This window comes from Leptonychotes weddellii, chromosome 3, assembly GCF_054177405.1.
Source record: "Leptonychotes weddellii isolate Sample4059 chromosome 3, ASM5417740v2, whole genome shotgun sequence".
NCBI lineage: Eukaryota > Metazoa > Chordata > Mammalia > Carnivora > Phocidae > Leptonychotes > Leptonychotes weddellii.
Window position 1 is genome coordinate 127220554 of NC_138371.1, and position 18496 is coordinate 127239049.

The following is an 18496-nucleotide window of genomic DNA, read 5'->3' on the forward strand; positions in this document are numbered from 1 at the left end:
CAATTATGAGAGTAGAAGAGTAGAGGTATCATAAAAGTGTTACTAATCAAAAGGATAGATTTCTGTTTTATAGCTAAAATCTAACACTCACTGTGTACAAATTTTTTATTGTAAAAAGCGACACAAGCCTAAATCATAATAATGTGAATCAATAACTAATTAGCATTTATAAATGCAGCTTCTGGGAAACATATTTCAATTTCATAGCGAGGAAGCTAGAGAATCGATTAGCAAAGCCAAAGTGAAGCCAGCACATGCTTGGCGTGCCCCGAGTGACTCCACGGGCTAAATGTGCAACTGCACGCTGAGTCAGAGGTGTGTCCCCAAAATGTACAAGTGGAACCCCATGCCGCTGCCCCAAGCCAAATCAACAAGTAGACACAGAGAGACAGGATGAGACACGAGGTGTTCAGGTTTCCACTGGAGTCATTGGGGAAACAGGTCATCTTCCCTGGGAACTTTTCTAAGATGGCCTGATGGAAACAAATGAAACAAAAGAAAGCAGAAAGAGAGGGAGGAAAGCGACTCCACTGAACAGGAATTGCTGCACATGTCGTGTTTTGGAAAGACGCAAGTGTGCATGAATCTGGTGTATTTGTAGAAGCTGACTCATGAAGACAGAGGACTTCAAATTTTGCATGCTTTCCTTCCTTCAGATTTGGCATGTGGTGGGAAGAAGATGGAAAGGGGATGTTTACAATGAGCAGACAATTCCATTTGCCAGAGCATCCAGTATGTGTTGGTTTCCTGACATGACCTTGGCAGGACATTCACTTAGTTGTTGCTGAGTGGTGACGTGATCTGGTTCCATCTCAGTCAGATACAGCAGCCTCCTTCTTCCTCACAGGCCACTGGAGAAATCAAATGGTCCTCTGAGGCAAGGGCCAGGGATGAGGGGGAAAAAGGAAAAGGAAAAAGAAAAACATTAAAACAAGAAGAGTGGAAGTGGGAAAAGGGGTGAGTGAGAAGAAAAAGCAGGAGTAAAAGTAGTGCGAGAATGGAAAAGTTGGGTATTGAATCCTGCATTTTAGATCCTTCTACTCAGATCCTGGAAAGCCTTGAGCATCACTAGAAAAGAAAAAGCCTTTCCCATACCTCCATACTCTTGGCACATCCACTTGTTATAGTTGACTCCTTCAAGGCACGGGCCAGTTCCCACTAACATTTCATTAAGTCATAGATTCATTCCAACAAAGCTCTAAAAATCCCTGACCTACCAGGTTGTTAACATATGCAAATTCACATTACAGTCAGGCTGAATTTTCAAGCTTTTCTGTAGAGGTCGCCCTTAGCCTGGCAGACCATCCGCCATGTTAGTTCCCTAGTCTGGCTGGTGCCACCATGTGTAGACTCACAAGATCCTGCGTTCTTTTCATCCCCAGACTTTGGATTTTAGCTCATCTTTGAGAGATTGCAAGTTAGTTGTCTCTAAGTTAAAAAACAGTAATGGATATTCCACTCTATATCCACTATGGGAGCCTTTCAGCCCACCTCATATTCAGTCCAGTTTAATTTCCAGAACATCTGTGATTCCCAAGGTTGGGTTCAATGGCCCGCTCTGATGCCACAGCATGCTCTACATACCCTGGAGCTTACCTACCACGCTCTTAGGAGGCTCCTCCCCACTGCTCTACATACCCTGGAGCTTACCTACCACGCTCTTAGGAGGCTCCTCCCCACTAGAATGGAAACTCTTTCAGGTCAAGAAGAACACTGTAGGATCCCCAGTGCCTGATACAGTGCCTAGCACATAGTTGGTGCACAGTGAATAATGTGGAACAAATGAATGAATATCATTCACCTATGGAAAGACAGAATCACATTCCAGGAGCCAGGGCAGCTAATAAGGTTCTTTATATAACAAGATTTTGTCAACGGAGAGTGGAGAAATTCTGATTGCATATCAAAATTCATTTTTCCTTAAGCCAAGGCTCAGCAGTTGGGATATGCAATCATATTTTGTGCCATTCTACCTCAGATTTACTGATAGTTTTAAAACAAGAGGTGTATTTTGGACAATGATTGAGTCCTACAATCATAGCTTTGCTGCTTAAAATGTATAATTTCTTCTTTAACATCTGCTATTTCTTTCCTTCTTCCATTCTTCACAACCATCAAGAAACATTTATCCACGAGTGTCTAGTGCCTTAAATTATGGCTTCCGGTGCCTTCCCAAGTTGCTTGTTTTCTGCTGTCTCCCTCACGTGAGTAACCAGGATGGGTTGAGACAGCTCCCCGACAGAAATTTCCATGAGGTGGAGCATCTAGTGCATTGCTGATGCTTCCTCACCATGGTAAGCTATAAAATGTTCAGGGGCTCCTCCAGGTCAGTTGTACCTCAGGGCATTAGGAACTAGTGAACAACACCATTTTTTTTCTTACGACAGACGCATAACACAAACTTTTCTTTTTTGAGTGAAGAAGCCTCTCTTTCCTATCTGGCTCCATTCTTGTATACATATCCCTTGTATATTATTTTTCAAATTCGGAGGTTCATTAATTTAATTGAATCTGTTCCTAATTTTTAATTAAACCTGCATTTCTCCCGGTAACCTTCGGAAAGATGGAAGCCACAACAGCATGTTGGAGAGAATGGGATCACAGAGTAAGACAGACATGAAAGAGAAGCACAATATCACAAGGCAGGTCTTCTTATAAATTTATTTTTGTACCAAAAAAATTAACATTCAAAGGCAATGTTTTTACTGTACAGTAGAAAATATCATCAACTATCTTAAAAATGGGATTTTTTTTTTTGCTGGTAAGCCATTGATAACTTTTCCATAAAAAAAACAAAACAAAACACAAAATTTACAATTTGCAACACTTGTAGAAAAAAACACCTGTTCAATAATTATATAAATACTCTTGACAGATTCCAGTAGCCCATTATGTATACTTTTTGGCAATGTCAGCTTTCTAAAGTCAATTAGCTTCTAAATTTGAAAGGCACCTGGTGGCCAACATCTTGCTTATTATTCAAGGCAGCCATTTTAATTTTTTGCACAGACTTGACAAGTCTGAAAAATCTATTAAGTTAGAAAGAGTAAAGAAGTATAATACAGTTGATATTAGCAAACAACATTTTTTTTTTCCCTTAGCTGCAAGTTTTCCCCAGGGGATTTACAAAGTGCACCAGTTAAATATGTCTGTACATTTAAAACATTAAATATGTCAACAGCAAGACATTTTTAAATATTTGAATCAAATACTATGGCACAAATATAATTTACAATACTTTGCACAGAAAACATTACATCTGAAATATAACTTTAGATATTATATAAAAATACATATATTTCTCTCCTCATTAGAAAAAGTATTTATTTGCAGGTTCCAGCATGATGTAACAATTCAAAGGAACTTAACCCTTCTGATGATCATCCACTGTCAATTAGATGACACCCTCCCCACGTGAGCTGCAAAGTGGCACATAACCATAGGCTAGATCCAGAGAATTAACCCCTCCCATAGCCCAAATGCAGTTTCATATAAAGGCAATCATAATTGCTCTAATCTGGTATAATTTTAGGAATCCATTACAAAATTTAAAAGCCGTTATGTAAGAAAGCCTTCAGACTGTAACACACTTTACTCCAACATCTCCTATTGGCTATAAATACACATGCTCACTACAGAGTCAAAAGCATGGAAAGAGTCTTCTTGTACCATTGTGGGTCATGCCCCTTAGTAGTCTCACATCTATATACATCTTTCTTGGCTTGTTTAACATTTTTTCCCCATACATCCTAGGAAGAACAGAATAATGCTCCACAAAATGGGACTCAATCTATATCTAGAACTTTAAAAGCCCCAAAGTATGTTGCATCTTGATCTGGATCCAGTAGTGATGGGTTGGATACCTCGATGCTTATTTCCTCACCAGATCGTAGCTTAAAAAATCCCCCAACGTTTATGGAATAAAAATGGAATTCGGAATTCCCTGACCAGTATTTGGTGCTACCTCCTTTCATCAGGGTATGAGAACTCGGGATTTTGATGCTGGTTTTAGTGACATACACCATCAGCTGAAGATACTCTGTGGAGAGGTCTCCCGAAGTTTCATGATGCCGAAAGCAAATGTTGGCATACAGGAAATAAAAGCCATCTTGGTTAACTATTAGTTTTCCATTGCTGAAAGTCATGTTGGAGATCTTGGCCCAACCTCGGTCATGGTACCAGGAGGACAGACTCACTTTGTGGGAACCTGAGGACAGGAAAGGCACATGATTTAAAATCCACCCCTTCAATGAGAAGGACATCCTCACAATTCCATGAGGTTGGAGAAAAACATAACAGTTATTGTTCCAAAGGGAGAATACTTCCTCAGAATTTATTTTCTAAAAGGGCAGAAATGCATTAAGATGTGCTTAGTACTCTCTGCTAGGTACCTGAGAGAGTACAAAGACAAAAACTCAGCTTTCCTTCCCTCAGGAGCATAGAGCACATGACCGTTAGGTATGGTATGTGTTCAGTTAAGAAGCAAGGCATGAACCCTGAGAGCCAAGGTGCAGATAATTGCTATGGGAATTCAAAGGAAAGAGAGTTTAATTCTTCCCAGAAGAATCAAGAATGACTTTGTTGAATTGTTACTGAAACTGAGAACTTAAAATAGGTACAAGATTCAGTCAACAGAATCAGAAAGATCACTTAAGGTTGAAGACAGAATAAGCCAAAGGCAGTTGATACAGAAAAGCAAGAGACAAGTATAAGAGAACTTCCAGACTGCTTGATTCCAACGGTTCCGATCCCTTCCAAGGACAGTTTATTTCCTGAACTCCAGAGGAGGGCGCTAGAGTGAGCCTGAGAAGCCATTTCAGGCACTGCATCCTCTTTGCACACTTCTTTCTTTTTCATTGGAGGTCCTACCTCAGGTCACACCAGATTAAAGCATCCAGAGCGTAAATATCACCCCAAATGTAAATATCATTCCAAATATAAATATCATCCCAGGGTCCCAAGTGAATCAAGATGAGACTGCAAGATTATTCATCACAGCCGCACAAACACTAGTAAAGTAATTCCTCCAGGCTGGTAAACAGCCACCTAATCCATTGACAGAGCAAACAAAATTCAAGATGTTTCCCATCTAAAGTTATCACATGTTTCTCTCTTCTTACCCTTCTCCTGTATTCAGTCCTTCTCTCAATAACTTGTCTTAGAGTTTATCTCCTATGATGACTCTTAATAGAGAGAAGCAGAATGACTAAGGTAAAGTCTACTCTCTCAGTGGGATGGATCAGTTAGTATTAGACCAAGGGCTCATAGGTATAGCCTGGAGAGGCGAGAAAGGAATAGGAAACAGGGAGGGGAGAAAAGACAGAAACCTTGACCACATGCCACTTCCACCGTTAGCTAGTGAATTGGAAGGAGTGTCCATATTCCCTACTAAACATATCTCTATTTTTATTCATCCATTCACCCATTCATCAGTTCATCAATTCATTTAGTTGATCAATCATTCAATAAATAACTGTGCGGGGGTTTCTTTGGAGATTCACTCTGCCCATAATTAAGAATGTTATCAAGCAGTATCCTCTCGAGGCACTTAGCATTAATCGTGGAGAAAATAAGAAGTAGGCATATAAAGTGGAAAACATAATATTTTCATTGCTGCATGTCACACAGCACTTGGTTGAAGTTCAGTTAAGCAACTGCCAAGTGAATGCTGCAGAAGTGAATGGCGATCAGGAGCACTCAGCCCAATGAGGGGGACACAGGAGCCAGGGGACAGGGAGGACTTCAATCAAATGTGGATGGGCTGAGAAAGGGGAAAGCGTAGTGTCAGCGAGGGAAACTGTTGGAGCAAATAATGGAATGCACACAGCATGCAGAGGAGAAAGGGAGTGTGAATGAATGTGAAGACTCAAGAATAGAGAAGAGCGGGAGACAGGGAGAGAAAAATACACTACTATCCAGTTGAGGGACCTCACATGGCAATCCTAGGTTTCCATGACTAACAAGGCACGCTGATGACCTTTTACCCCAGCCCCTTATCCCCTGTGGTGCCATTAGGCGCTAGGGAAGAGGCGTCTCCAAATATTTAGCCTGAGCCACCCCCTTAAGAAATCCATGTAGTCTGGCCTCACAAAATACTTCTCGATGCATTTTATTCAGGAAGCGAACAGTCAATATAAGGCAGATTTTGATTTTTTTCTTATGTGTAAATCAATATAAAACAGAGGCCAAAAATGAACATGGTAATTAAAGCCATCTTCCTCTGAAGAACGCAGTACTGGCCAAAACTGGGAGATAAATGGACTCAAGGAGTTGTTGGCTCAGCCAGAGACGCAAATGCTATTTTCTTAAACAGAAGCATACACCACTTCATTTCACTCAGTCACAAACTCAATAACCGTCGGAAAATAACTAGGAGTTTTGCCTTGTTTTTTGGCAACGATTTGCTGCTAGGTGCCTGAAGAGAGAGCTTTATAACTAAAACACGCTTGCTATTGCCAAACAGACTTTGGCACATGGTGTAATGTAATATTTATCATATGTCATTTAAAACGCACTGAAAAGATAAATGCAGAGTACATTCCTAGCACAAACAGCTGATATATCAGTATTAATTTGATTGCATTTGCTAATATGCAAAATAATTTTCACTCAGAAAATTAGTGTAGCTTCAATGAAAGGCACACATACACATGTGCGGAGAGAAAATTTGTTTATGAAGCAGACATCTGGGGCAGGAGAGATGGTTTAGGAGAATGTGCGACCAAAGCGCTGATTTCTCAGTTCCCATGTCTGCAGTCGGAAATACCTCCTGGGAACCCATGCTATGAGAGTGGCTGCAGAATCATTACTAAAACTTGGGTTGTTGTGGTGGTTTTTGTTTTTTGTTTTTTTTTAACTCCAAGAAAATCTAGCCTTAAATCATTTTTAGAACAAAGTGGAATATGTATAATCATTTAATAAAACTCAAATAGTAGTAACAAGTTGCGTTTACGGAGTGCTTACTACATGCCAGCTTCCATGTCAGCATGCTCTGACATTGCCTCGTTGAATCTCCATGGCCCCCCCATGAGGTAAATACGATCTCCATCCCCGTAAAGAAACTGACGCACTAATGATTCCAATAATTTGCCTGAGGTCACATGGCCAGTATGTAGTACCGTGGGGCTTCATACCCAGGCAGTCAGATTATGAGCCCCTGCTATTAAAACTACATTAATCTACTTCTTATGGGAAAATAAGAACATAAGAGCCCCGAATTTTTTTTCCCCTCTGACAAAGCCAACTGGCCACAGGGTACTAATATGATGGCCTATAGTGTAAAAACCATGGACTTGGAAATCAACCAGAGTGGAACTCAACTTCTAATCCTACCAGCCCTATGACCTTAAGCAGATAAACTCTGTGGACCTCAGGTTCCTTGTCTGCAAATCTGAATGAGAATCACTTACCTTGCAAGGTTGTGGTAAGGAGTGGAGACAATGAATACAGTGAAATGCCTGGTACATTGTATGTTGAACAAATGGCATGATAATAATAATAATGTCAATTGACACTCTATTGTAATGTTCTTTTAACCTCTGGATGTTCACCTATCCCAAGGTAGAGTCCCAGTGGGGATTACATGGTGAAATAGCTGGGACCCTGGTTAGATGTAGGCACAGAGCTCTGGGTTTCCTTATTTCTAAAACATAATCAGCCCTCCAGGGCATTGAGCTAAATTCTGATCCAGAGAAAGTGATAAGCCCTTGGAGAAGGAGGAGTATGTCTTCTATTCTAGAAGGCTACTGACTCTTAAACATTACTCTGTTAAGGCCCTACCTGGAACTCTGCAAGAGATAAATCCATGCACTTTATAGGTTGGCAATGGGGGTGTACCAACTTTGGTTTGGGGAAATACAGATGAACAGAACAAGGGACTGTCCTTCCCAGTTCTGCAACCTCAACTGGCAGTCATTAAAAATAAGCACCCATTTTGATGATCTGAAAATGAAGAGTGATGACGTCCATTCTGGCAGAGTTGAGAATAACTGTTTCCACAATATAGATTATCAACTGAATACCAAATTATCTTTCTTCTGGTCTAGAAGTTAAGGGCTCTCAAAATTTTAGTAACCGGCTAATAATAGTTTGGAGTATTCAAATGGACTGATAAAGGACTCTTGAAATCTTTTTCAGGCTGGATGCAAATGGAACTTACCTGATGGGATGTCAGTGGCATTAATAGTGAGATGAGCAAAAGGCTGAGTATGAGGCTTGCCCCTCCTGGCCAGGTCTAACCATGAACCTTCCATCATAGCTGGAGATGAGAGAAACAATGTTAGCCCCAAGAGTACTGACCCTATATGATTTCAGATATTCATGCAGATCCATGCTTACCTTTTTCTGCTCTGATGTGTTGTGATCTAACAATATGTTGTAATTCCTGAAATAAAAAGACAAAAATCTTATTTATATATTCACTCTTCCAGTCAAGCCATAAGAATTTAGGATTGTTGGACGTATAATAAATTAATCTTCTTTCCTTCAAAATATGCCAGACATACATAAGCAGTGAAATTCTTCGGTGTTCTAGGTAGATATCAAGAGAAGTTCAACCTGGGGTGCCTGGGTGTCCAACTCTTGGTCTTGGCTCAAGTCATGGTCTCAGGGTTGTGAGAAGCCCTGCATCAGGCTCTGTGCTCAGTGGGGAGCCTGATTGAGATTCTCTCCCTCTGCCCCTCCCCCCACTTGCATGCTCACTTTCTCCAAAATAAAAAAATCTTAAAAAAAAAAAAAAAAAAGAGAAGCTCATCCCAAAGAATTATGTTGATATGCTTAAAAAGTAGATCACACACATACTATCTAACAAAATACTTTGGACAATAAGAGGAAATAAAAGACAATGTAAATTATAAAACCTGGAATAATTAAGCATAATTAAGAATTTGTAGCAGATACACAAACGAAGATGAAGTTAACTAGGAAAATAAAAATTACCACAAAATATATGACCCTCTTAAATCTTTAAGGAGGTTCTTTTTATGTCTATTTTTTTAGTGAATTCCTGTTACCACACTGAAGTTCAGCTCACAGGAAAGCAAATAATGCTTAGCTCCCAATGGTTAATTTTTTATTTAAAAAAAATCACAGTGCATTTAAAGTACTATATGGAAGTCTAAGAGCTTTTAGAGTATCAATAATTAAGTTAAAATACAGCCACAAATAGAGGTTTAGAAACTCAAACCAGAATGGGGCACCTGGGTGGCTCAGTCGGTTAAGCATCTGCCTTTGGCTCAGGTCATGATCCCAGGATCCTGAGATCAAGCCCCACACTGGGCACCCTGCTCAGCGGGAAGTCTGCTCCTCCCTCTCCCTCTGCTCCTCCCCACCCCCCGCTCCTGCTCTCTCTCTCAAATAAATAAATAAAAGCTTAAAAAAAAGAAACTCAAACCAGAAAAAGAAAGAACACAAGTATGTAAAGAGCACAGGTAATTGCATATCTCGATTTGAGCCCTGAAATGAAAGATCCAATAGGTAAGTAACTGCATGCCCATCTGAATCAAGACTTTAGCTACCATTAAATATTAAGATAGAGTGGGTGAAATGTCAGGTTTAACTTCAGTTCAAATCCCTTATCAGCCACCTACCTGTACTAACCATATTAATAGCACCTCTATCATAAGGTGGGGATTAAGATTAAATGAGGTAATGCATGTAGGCACTTAGCAGAGTGTCCGGTAATTCAAATACCTAGATACTAGAAACACTCTTGGAGAGATTCCTAATTTCTCTATGATTGGGATGACCATCCATGCTAACCGTTTCCCACCCCCCCCCAGCTTCATCCCGTGATATTTAAAAAATTAGCCACATAACCTAAATTCTTTGAGTGTCTGGAGATAAGGGCTTTGAGATGGATGATAGATAGATAGATAGATAGATGATAGATAATGGGTAGATAGATAAAGAGATGATAGATAGATAATAGATAAATAGATGATAGATAATGGATAGAGAGATAGATAATAGATGGATAGAGAGATGATAGATAGATAATAGATAGATGATAGATAGATAATGGATAGAGAGATAGATAATAGATGGATAGATAGATGACAGATAATGGATAGATAGATAATAGATGGATAGATAGATAATGGATAGATGATAGATGGATAGGTAGAAGTTAGATAGATAGATAGATGGTAGATATATAATAGATGGATAGGTAGATGATGGATAGATAGATAGATAGATAGATAGATAGATAGATAGATAGATATAGATAGAGGCAAACACAACTTCAACTGTTAACAGTTGGAAGGATTCTAGAGACGATAACATTGATTTTTCTCTCTGTCTTCAGGACTCTCAAGAGAGATAAGAATCTATTCTATTTTTAAAAAAGCTTGGAGGAGATAGCACAACTGTTTTCTGTTACCTACAGGAGTCACAGGGTGACTGACTTTTACAAAGAAACCTTGGGCACTCATCCAGGGCTAACTTCTGCCCTTGCCTTGACCCAGGGCACTGCCCTGCAGAACTCTGGAGCACTGTTTGTAGGAAATTCTAGGCAAATTGTGGCAAGTGGCGCAAGGCAATGGCCCTTCCCAGGCCTTATCCTTCCCTCTCCATCCAAGATTTATTTTTCTCCCCTGCTGACCTCTAATATCCCAACTCTCTTCTTATAACTTCTGGATTCCCAATGGTACTCTGATTTCTGGAATTTCCTGGTTTAGTCTCCCCTGTATTTATAACAGATTTATAGAGGCACAGTGTGTCTTTATACATTGTGCGTATCTTTACACATTTGTATATATAGTATATCTTTTACATGTGTATATCTTTACAGTGTTATATATATATACACACACATATACAATGTATCTTTATTCATTATATATACATTTATAATAGAGATATACATTGTATATATATTTATACATTTACAATATAATATCTTTATACATAGTGAATATCTTTATACACTTATATATACAATGTTTCTTTACCTGATTACTATCTCTTAAAAGATTGGAGCAGGATCCTTGATGACAGAGTAATTCGGGAATTTAAAGCTACCCTTCATTTTCCCTCTAGCCCTGATTTGCCTCATCCTCAGAGGGGAGAGGGAAGAGGGGGAATGAAGCAAAGCTAAGTATGGCATATGTCTACAAATGTCTGCTTCGTGCTTTTCTATGGAGAAAAACACACCTTTTATTGAGAAAAACAAGGGAAGAGCTTATGTGCTAGCTCAGCAGTTCTCAGACTTGAGCATGCATCACAGTTTCCCAGAGGGCGCATTGAAACAGAGTTTCTGACTTAGTAGGTCTTGGTAGGGCCTGAGAATTTGCATTTCTAGCAGGTAAGCTAGTATTGCTGGCCTAGGGCCTCAATTCGAGAACAGCAGTCCCCCTGAAATCCCAAAAGATTTCAGAGATGGGCCAATCTGACATTTGTTTGAAGGTTGAGACTCGGGCAAAAGAAGCAGTAAACTAAAGTCACTGATGAAATGGGCAGGGAAAGTTTGTTCTTTCCCAACTGGGAATAAAATTCTCCTGTGGCTTCTAGGTCAGAGCTGTCACAGAAACTTTTCACAAGAAAATTCAATAACCAGCACCATTCAGAAGCACTTTCAATGACTGCTAAAAAACAAAACAAAACAAAACAAAACAAAAAAACCACCAAAAAAAAAAAAAACCACAACAAAAAACAAAGAAACCCTAATGTGTCCTGACCCAGGATGAATTAGAACTCTAGCTAGAGACCCCTCACGTAACGCTGCTTTCATGTTATACCTGTTCTTAGGTACCCAAAATTGCAAATCTTCTCAGAAATCCTATAGAGAAGTTTCCATGTGAAAAGGCAGTGCATGATGTGTCTACAACCTGAGGCTACAAAAAAATGTATTCTTATTATCTATTCTTGTATCCCTACCTCACCCCCAATTTTTTGAACTCTAGTTGATGTGCATAGATGCCAACCATAAACAGAACATTCTTCTAAGACTACATCTTGGGTGCCCAGGCCCCAACTCCACCCAAACTAATGCAATTAGTCTGATATTAATTTGGTATTTTTTTTTAAGGAATCTCTCCAGGTGATTCTAATATAGGGCAGGCAGTGACAAACGTTATTACTAATTGAGTGCTCCCATGAATGGCTATTTGGTAGTCTGTATTTGGCCACAGATTTATTATATTCTCATAACTTACATATATTCCACATATTCATGCTGAAAATTAAATAATCCCTTACATGTGTAGCTAACAGAGTATTTTCCCTTGGATATCGTATTTGATTCTTATTAGAATCAGAGGCTGGGTAACTATCACTAACCTCATTTTTTGGACTGGTAAATGGAGGCTGAGAGAATAAGGACTCTCCTAATAAAAGCTGGGACTTGAACTTCTGTCTCTGACTCTCCCTTTACAAGAGGTGGCCATCAAATACATGCCTGAAAGCTGGCAGAAAAGTTTCAATGGTCCTTCATGGGGTTCAGAACATGCTACTCCAAAATATAAGGCCTCAGCATATTGAATAATTTAAGCTGAAGGAATTTGAGAAGTGGCAGGTGCAGGAAGGACCCTCGTCCTTCTCCTTTGAAGCAGTCATAAGACCCTTGTGTGAGAGTTGCTCTCCTCCTAACTGGCAGAAAAGAGCATCCTTATCTCTAAGATGTAGGGATGCTAAGAAGAACCTGAAGCAACAGGCCCTTTTGTCCTGTCACATTTTCCCACACCTTTCCACTCTCCATCAAACCTAGTATAAAAACCAGTCAGGGGGCGCCTGGGTGGCTCAGTCGTTAAGCGTCTGCCTTCAGCTCAGGTCATGATCCCAGGGTCCTGGGATCGAGCCCCGCATCGGGCTCCCTGCTCAGCGGGAAGCCTGCTTCTCCCTCTCCCTCTCCCCCTGCTTATGTTCCCTCTCTCGCTATGTCTCTCTCTGTCGTAAATAAATAAAATCTTTTAAAAAAAATAAAATAAAAACCAGTCAGGCTAACCATTTCTTCAGGTCTTCATTTCTTTAGGAAACATACATTCAATACATGCATATGCTTTTCTTTCATTAATCTTGCTTTTATCAGTCTAATTTACAAAACCCCAACTGGAGAACCTAAGTGGGGAGAGGGGAAAAGATCTTTTTTCCCTGGGGCCTGGGTGGTTCAGTAAGTTAAGCGTCTGCCTTCAGCTCAGATCGTGATCCCAGAGTCCTGGGACTGAGCCCCACATCAGGCTCCCTGCTCAGTGGGGAGTCTGCTTCTCCCTCTGCCCCTCTCCCCTGCTCATGATCTCTCTCATGCTCTCTGTCTCTCAAATAAATAAAATCTTAAAAAAAAAAAAAAAGATCTTTTTTTTTTTTTCCTTCCCCTATGCCTGTCAAGAAATCCTTAGGGTTTTTTTTCCTCCCTGGAGTAGAAAGTCTGAAAGGAGGCTTATCTTCACTGGGGATCTGACTGCTGAGTCCCTGCAGGTTGCCTGGAAAATCTGACAAAAAAAGAGTTTGACATCAGGAAATATGGTCTCCGAATTTCCAGGGTCTTCAGCAAACAGGCTCAGAACTGGCTGAGTCATGTTCAGGGCTTGGCTGGTGAAGTGCCCGAACCAGGGCCTGCAGACCCTGGGCATGAGGGGCATCACATCTCCAAATGTGACTCTGCCGAGTCCACTCCACACGGCAGGAGCAAATCTGTTTTGTCATTTTTCTCAAACAACAGATACTTGGCTATGTATATGCTAAGCATGGATCTTTCTTGAATGCCCCCCTAATATTTTTAATTTTCAAGATTATAGGAAACCCTTCCAAACGAGTACTGAAACTTCACCCCAACTGACAATTCCATTTATTTTCTAAGCAGCGCATTTACATTTATTTTCATCCACTCTAGTCCTCTACTTCTGTCACACTAATTAGAGTGTCCTAAAATGTACAGTTCTTTATTCTCAGATCTTATCATTCAGACATTGCTTCTGGTTTCTTTGAATTCAAAAAGTTCTGATCATCCAATTTGGGGAAACACTACAAAGAATATCCAGCTCCTTTCCTATGAGCAAATTATTCAGATGAAAGAGATCTTTTTTAGAATATTATGTGTGTTTATCGTATTTTAAATCCAGCTGTAAGTTAAAAAAAAAAAAAAGTTGAGTCTCTGGATAAACATCCTGTGCATATGTGGTCTACACGATCATAAAGAAGGATAGGTAGCTTTGACACACCTCCCAGCAAACAGCCTTTAGCAGGAGCCAGAAACATTTTCCAAGGTGAAAAATCTGGGCAGAGAGTCCTCCCTAAGGTCTTCCCTAAGAGCCACAAAAGAGAACCCGATGTCTGCTCCTCAGGAAGACCAGCGATCTGCCTTTTCAGAATACAGTATGCTTAGCATCTGTTACTTGCAGGGGACAAAAAGAATTGCCCCCTGGTTTCTACAAACTACCCACGACAACTAGGATCATTACCTGTAAGTGACTAAGAAAACTCACATGAATGAATGAATTGATTTTATGGTCACACTGTAACAAGTAAGCTTTTCAGCAGAATTATGCGTTTTTAGATAAGCGTAATTTGGGCCTCGATTATGATAGCTTCATTTAACCCTTCAAAACAAACAGAAAAAGCGAACTACTGGTAGGCAGCCAAAGAAATTGCTGCCAATTCAAGAAAAAAAGAAACCCTCTGACATACTGCCACCTAGTGAACGCTATCCAACACTGACAAGCCTGGGACGCCACAGCCAGGCTTTGCAGACCTGATCGTGCAATCGCCCCCACTCCAAAGTCTCAAAACAATACAGCTGAGGAAATTTCACAACATTTTTTAATCTTCTCATTGTGGTATTTTCCTTTTGAGACTGCACTAATGTTTCATCTTTGCTGTCAGAGTACATCTGAACAGACAAGAAAACAACCGATACAAATTTTTTTTTTAATTTCGACTTTTATTTCACTCATAGAAGAATGTTGTGATTTCACAATTCCTCCACCAGGAAAGAAAGCACACAAAAGATCGATTTTGCTATTGTGTAACTGTGGTGTCTAGGATTGCTTCTTTTCGACTTCTCCCGAACTCAACATCCAAGAAGAACAATACCCAGAGTGTGGTAGGATAAATTTGAAGAGTCTTCAGTCTGTTGGGTCTTCAGTCTGTTGGCGCAGGCTCTTTCAAACATCTTCTAAAATATTTTAGGGTCTTTCGCCAAACATAGGGAGGTGGGAGACCTCTCAGAACTGGCTCAATCTTGATAAATCAAAGCCACTTAGGAGAGATTGTACTCTATAAGAATAAATACAAACACCTATGAGTATTTTCAGCTCCTTTGTGGAGTTATGAAAATTTTGCTCCAGGTAATTTCAACATTTCCAGCAAATGTTAAGCTTTTGCAAACTCAGTTGGACCACTGCCCCAAACAAGACTTTGATAGCATTCCAATTCAAGAGTGAATGTTATTAAAATGGTCTTATTTGCTCGATGGCAGTGTTTTCGTATCTTACGAAAGGACAGAAGTTGATTGAAGCTCCCACGGAGGACATTCTTAGCTGTAAAAATTCCCCGAAAAGGTCAAGTTACTGGAGGTTGAGCTTCTGAGACTGAAAATGCCACCTGTGCATTGGGACGTGAATTGTGTGATCCATGCGGTGCCCGTCAGTCGGAGCACAGAAGAAGGAATTTGTACAGCCAGATGCTTTGGAAACCATTGGCACCAGCTCATAGCTGGGGTCTCAGGTGGCTGCCTCCCTCTGCAGGACCCACAGCAGCTGCAGGGACATCTGTCTGGTTGAAGGAGGATTTAACACCCCGTTTGCCAGATATAATACAGGGTTCACACACTTGTTAACATATGCAATGCATTCATTTTAACATCTTAATGGTACCCTTCACGTAATTCTTCTCCAACCAAGTTACAAGAATAGGGTATTCATCAGCCGAGTTAGCACATGAATGCCACACAGGGGTTGTTTCTGAAAATGAATAGCCAGTTTCCCATTCCTGCAGAGAAGTCCTGGAGACTTCCACCACATAAACATTTAGCTCAAAGAGCCATCCCCTCCTCTCTCCGCCAAGTACAACTGCCTTCCTTCAAGCTCTCATCATTTCTCCTTAGGATTATGATAATCGCCTCCTACCTCCTCTCCCAGTCTCTTGCTGTCCTCAAACTGACCCATTGCTGCTGGAGCATCCGAAAATACACAGAGGAGCTTGGTCCTTCTCTGAAAATCCTCCAGGAGTCACCCATAGGCTTCAGGAGGAAGTCCACATTCCTCACCTGGGCTTAGAAGGCCCTGTGAGATGTCCTGGTTACTGCTTCAGGCTCCCTTGCTATTCCCCGCCCTGAGCCCCCAAACCCACCACTGAGGCCACTGTGGGACACCACAGGTCTACCAGCCACACAAGCTACTTATAGTCAGTATCTTGCCCTCCGGTTCATACCGACATGGTCTCCAAGTGCTCTCTCAGAGGGACGTCTTACTGTCTTATCAGTAGCTCGTCTTTATTTGGAAAGATTTTATTTGCCTGGTATCCTTGCCTTACAAGGCACAGAAAGCATGCCCAGCCCCAGAGAGAATACCCAGGTGTCGTGCAACAACTAAAGAGACAGCATTAATATAGATGTCTCAGCCTCTTGCTTTCCTCCCTCCCCTAAAGCTCACACTGACCTTCTAATCCACAGGATATGGGGGAACACTTTATAGGCACCTGGATGAAGGGGGGGCCCCGTAGTTCCTAATGAACTGTCTGTGGTAACAGTTCAAAATAACTTCAAAGCAAAGAACTTTAAGAGCAGGATCCATTGAGCGTGCTGTCCCCTAAATACATGTTATGAAGGGTATAGCAGAGTCTGTGCTTCTCAGGCCATGTGCCTTGAAGCACAGTCTTCCAGGGCACCAGGACAAGAGAGGAGCACTAGTGAGGGGGAAGGGCAGCTCCTAACCATCCCCATGGCGGGAGGGGCGCAAGGGGAGGAGGACTGGGTCCAGTGGGTCCAGTGGCCCAGCTAGCAGCAGGAAGGGGAGCCGGCGGGTGGGGCACTGGGCCCACTAAACCTGAAAGGAAGAGCCATCTCTGACTCATTTGCAACTCTACATTTTGATCCCTGAAATTCTTTATTTCTTAATATAAGTTATTGATTTACAGAATTCACCCAGAGCAAAGTTTTCTCAACACAGATTCTATCCACAGCCCACACCCCAGCACCCTCCCTCTTAACCTCCTAATTTGTTTGCCTCCTAACTAAATCAGCCACCACCACCCCACGACCACTTCTGGAAATTTCTCAGTGAAGAACTTTACCAAGATGTGCATTGGTCTCCTCCTCCCAAGCATAGTCACCGGGGGGCTCATTTCTCCCAAAAGAAGTCTGCTGATTGGAAAAGATACGTCTTTGCAAACAGAAAATGTACTCTCCCCACCAAAAGGCTGAGGAAGAGCGTGCCCTTGTTTTCCTAGAACAGAGTGATGCTTTCCTGGCAGTGTGCTGGCTATGCTGGGAAGAGAAAATTAGTTTTTACTGTTTAACCTTCATGGTTTAAATGAGGAACCTTCTGCCACAGTTAAGGGTGCCCTAGAGTTTTCCTAAAGTAGCCTTATGACAGCAATATTAGTCTTCATAAAGAGCCCAATCTCAAAATGTCTTGCACTATAGTCCTCGGTTAAGAAGTTTAATCTAAGGGCCTGGAGGAGTGACTGCAGTGCGGCATCTTGGACGAGGCGTGCTATCTATCCTGTCTCTGCTGTCTTCTGCCACTTGAAATACTAATGCCCCCTTGCACTGACAGAGCTTTGACATCCACAGAACCTTGTGGCCTCCAAAGGAGGCTTACCCTCACAGACCCTCACCGAAGTATCGGACTACTAGGAATATGACGCCAAGGGGAACAGAGGTACCAGACCAGCCACTGAGGACAAATGAGGCCAGGGAGTAAGGGGCAGGGTGGCTAGTCAGGGTCCTCCAGCCTCAAGGTCCTTTTAATGAGTTCATGCCCCAAAGGCAGAAACGGCCCCCTCCAAGAAGCAGGACAAGCATCACACTTGGGAGTGACCTCCAGCCCTTTGTGAATCTTTCTGAGCATACATAATGTGGCTAGCTTCTGGCAAGAGCAAACCAACAGCCATCTGATGACACCAAGAGCAGCGATGAGCAGAGCTCACTCACTCATTAAGCCAGTTCTTCAAACTTTCACTGAGCACCTGCTGTGTGCCTGTCACTGGAGAGAGAAACTAAACATCACACAGTCCCTGTCCTGGAAGGCTCACACTTGAGTGAGTCAGCCCCACACCAAGCTCCTACAATGGACGCCCTGAATGACAGGAGTGAACAAAGAAGCTCTGGGCACACACACAGGAACAGCTTCTAACTCAACGGTGGGCAGGCAGGCATCAGTGGGGGCCTCCTTCAAGAAGTAATGACTGAGCTGAATTTTGAAAGACAGAGAACCGACTACACAGGAAAGGCCTGGAATAACATATAAAGGACCAACAGAAACGCCCATCTTTCATTCACCCATCCATCCATTCCACAAAGTTTAATGAAGGCTGCTGGGGCGGGGGGGGGGGGCGGGCA

At 41.5% G+C, this 18496-nt stretch overlaps 1 protein-coding gene across 1 annotated transcript in view; it reads right to left on the reverse strand.

The window, feature by feature from the left end:
- Positions 1-2826: 2826 nt before the first annotated feature.
- TNFSF11 (TNF superfamily member 11) overlaps positions 2827-18496 on the reverse strand; it is a 30947-nt gene continuing 15277 nt past the window's right edge. The window contains exons 3-5 of the mRNA XM_081815535.1: positions 8338-8383; positions 8159-8257; positions 2827-4207 (exon numbers count right to left, since the gene is read on the reverse strand). Coding sequence (XP_081671661.1) covers positions 3786-4207; positions 8159-8257; positions 8338-8383 — 567 coding nt within the window. The 3' untranslated portion in view covers positions 2827-3785. The remainder of the gene's footprint in view (positions 4208-8158; positions 8258-8337; positions 8384-18496) is intronic.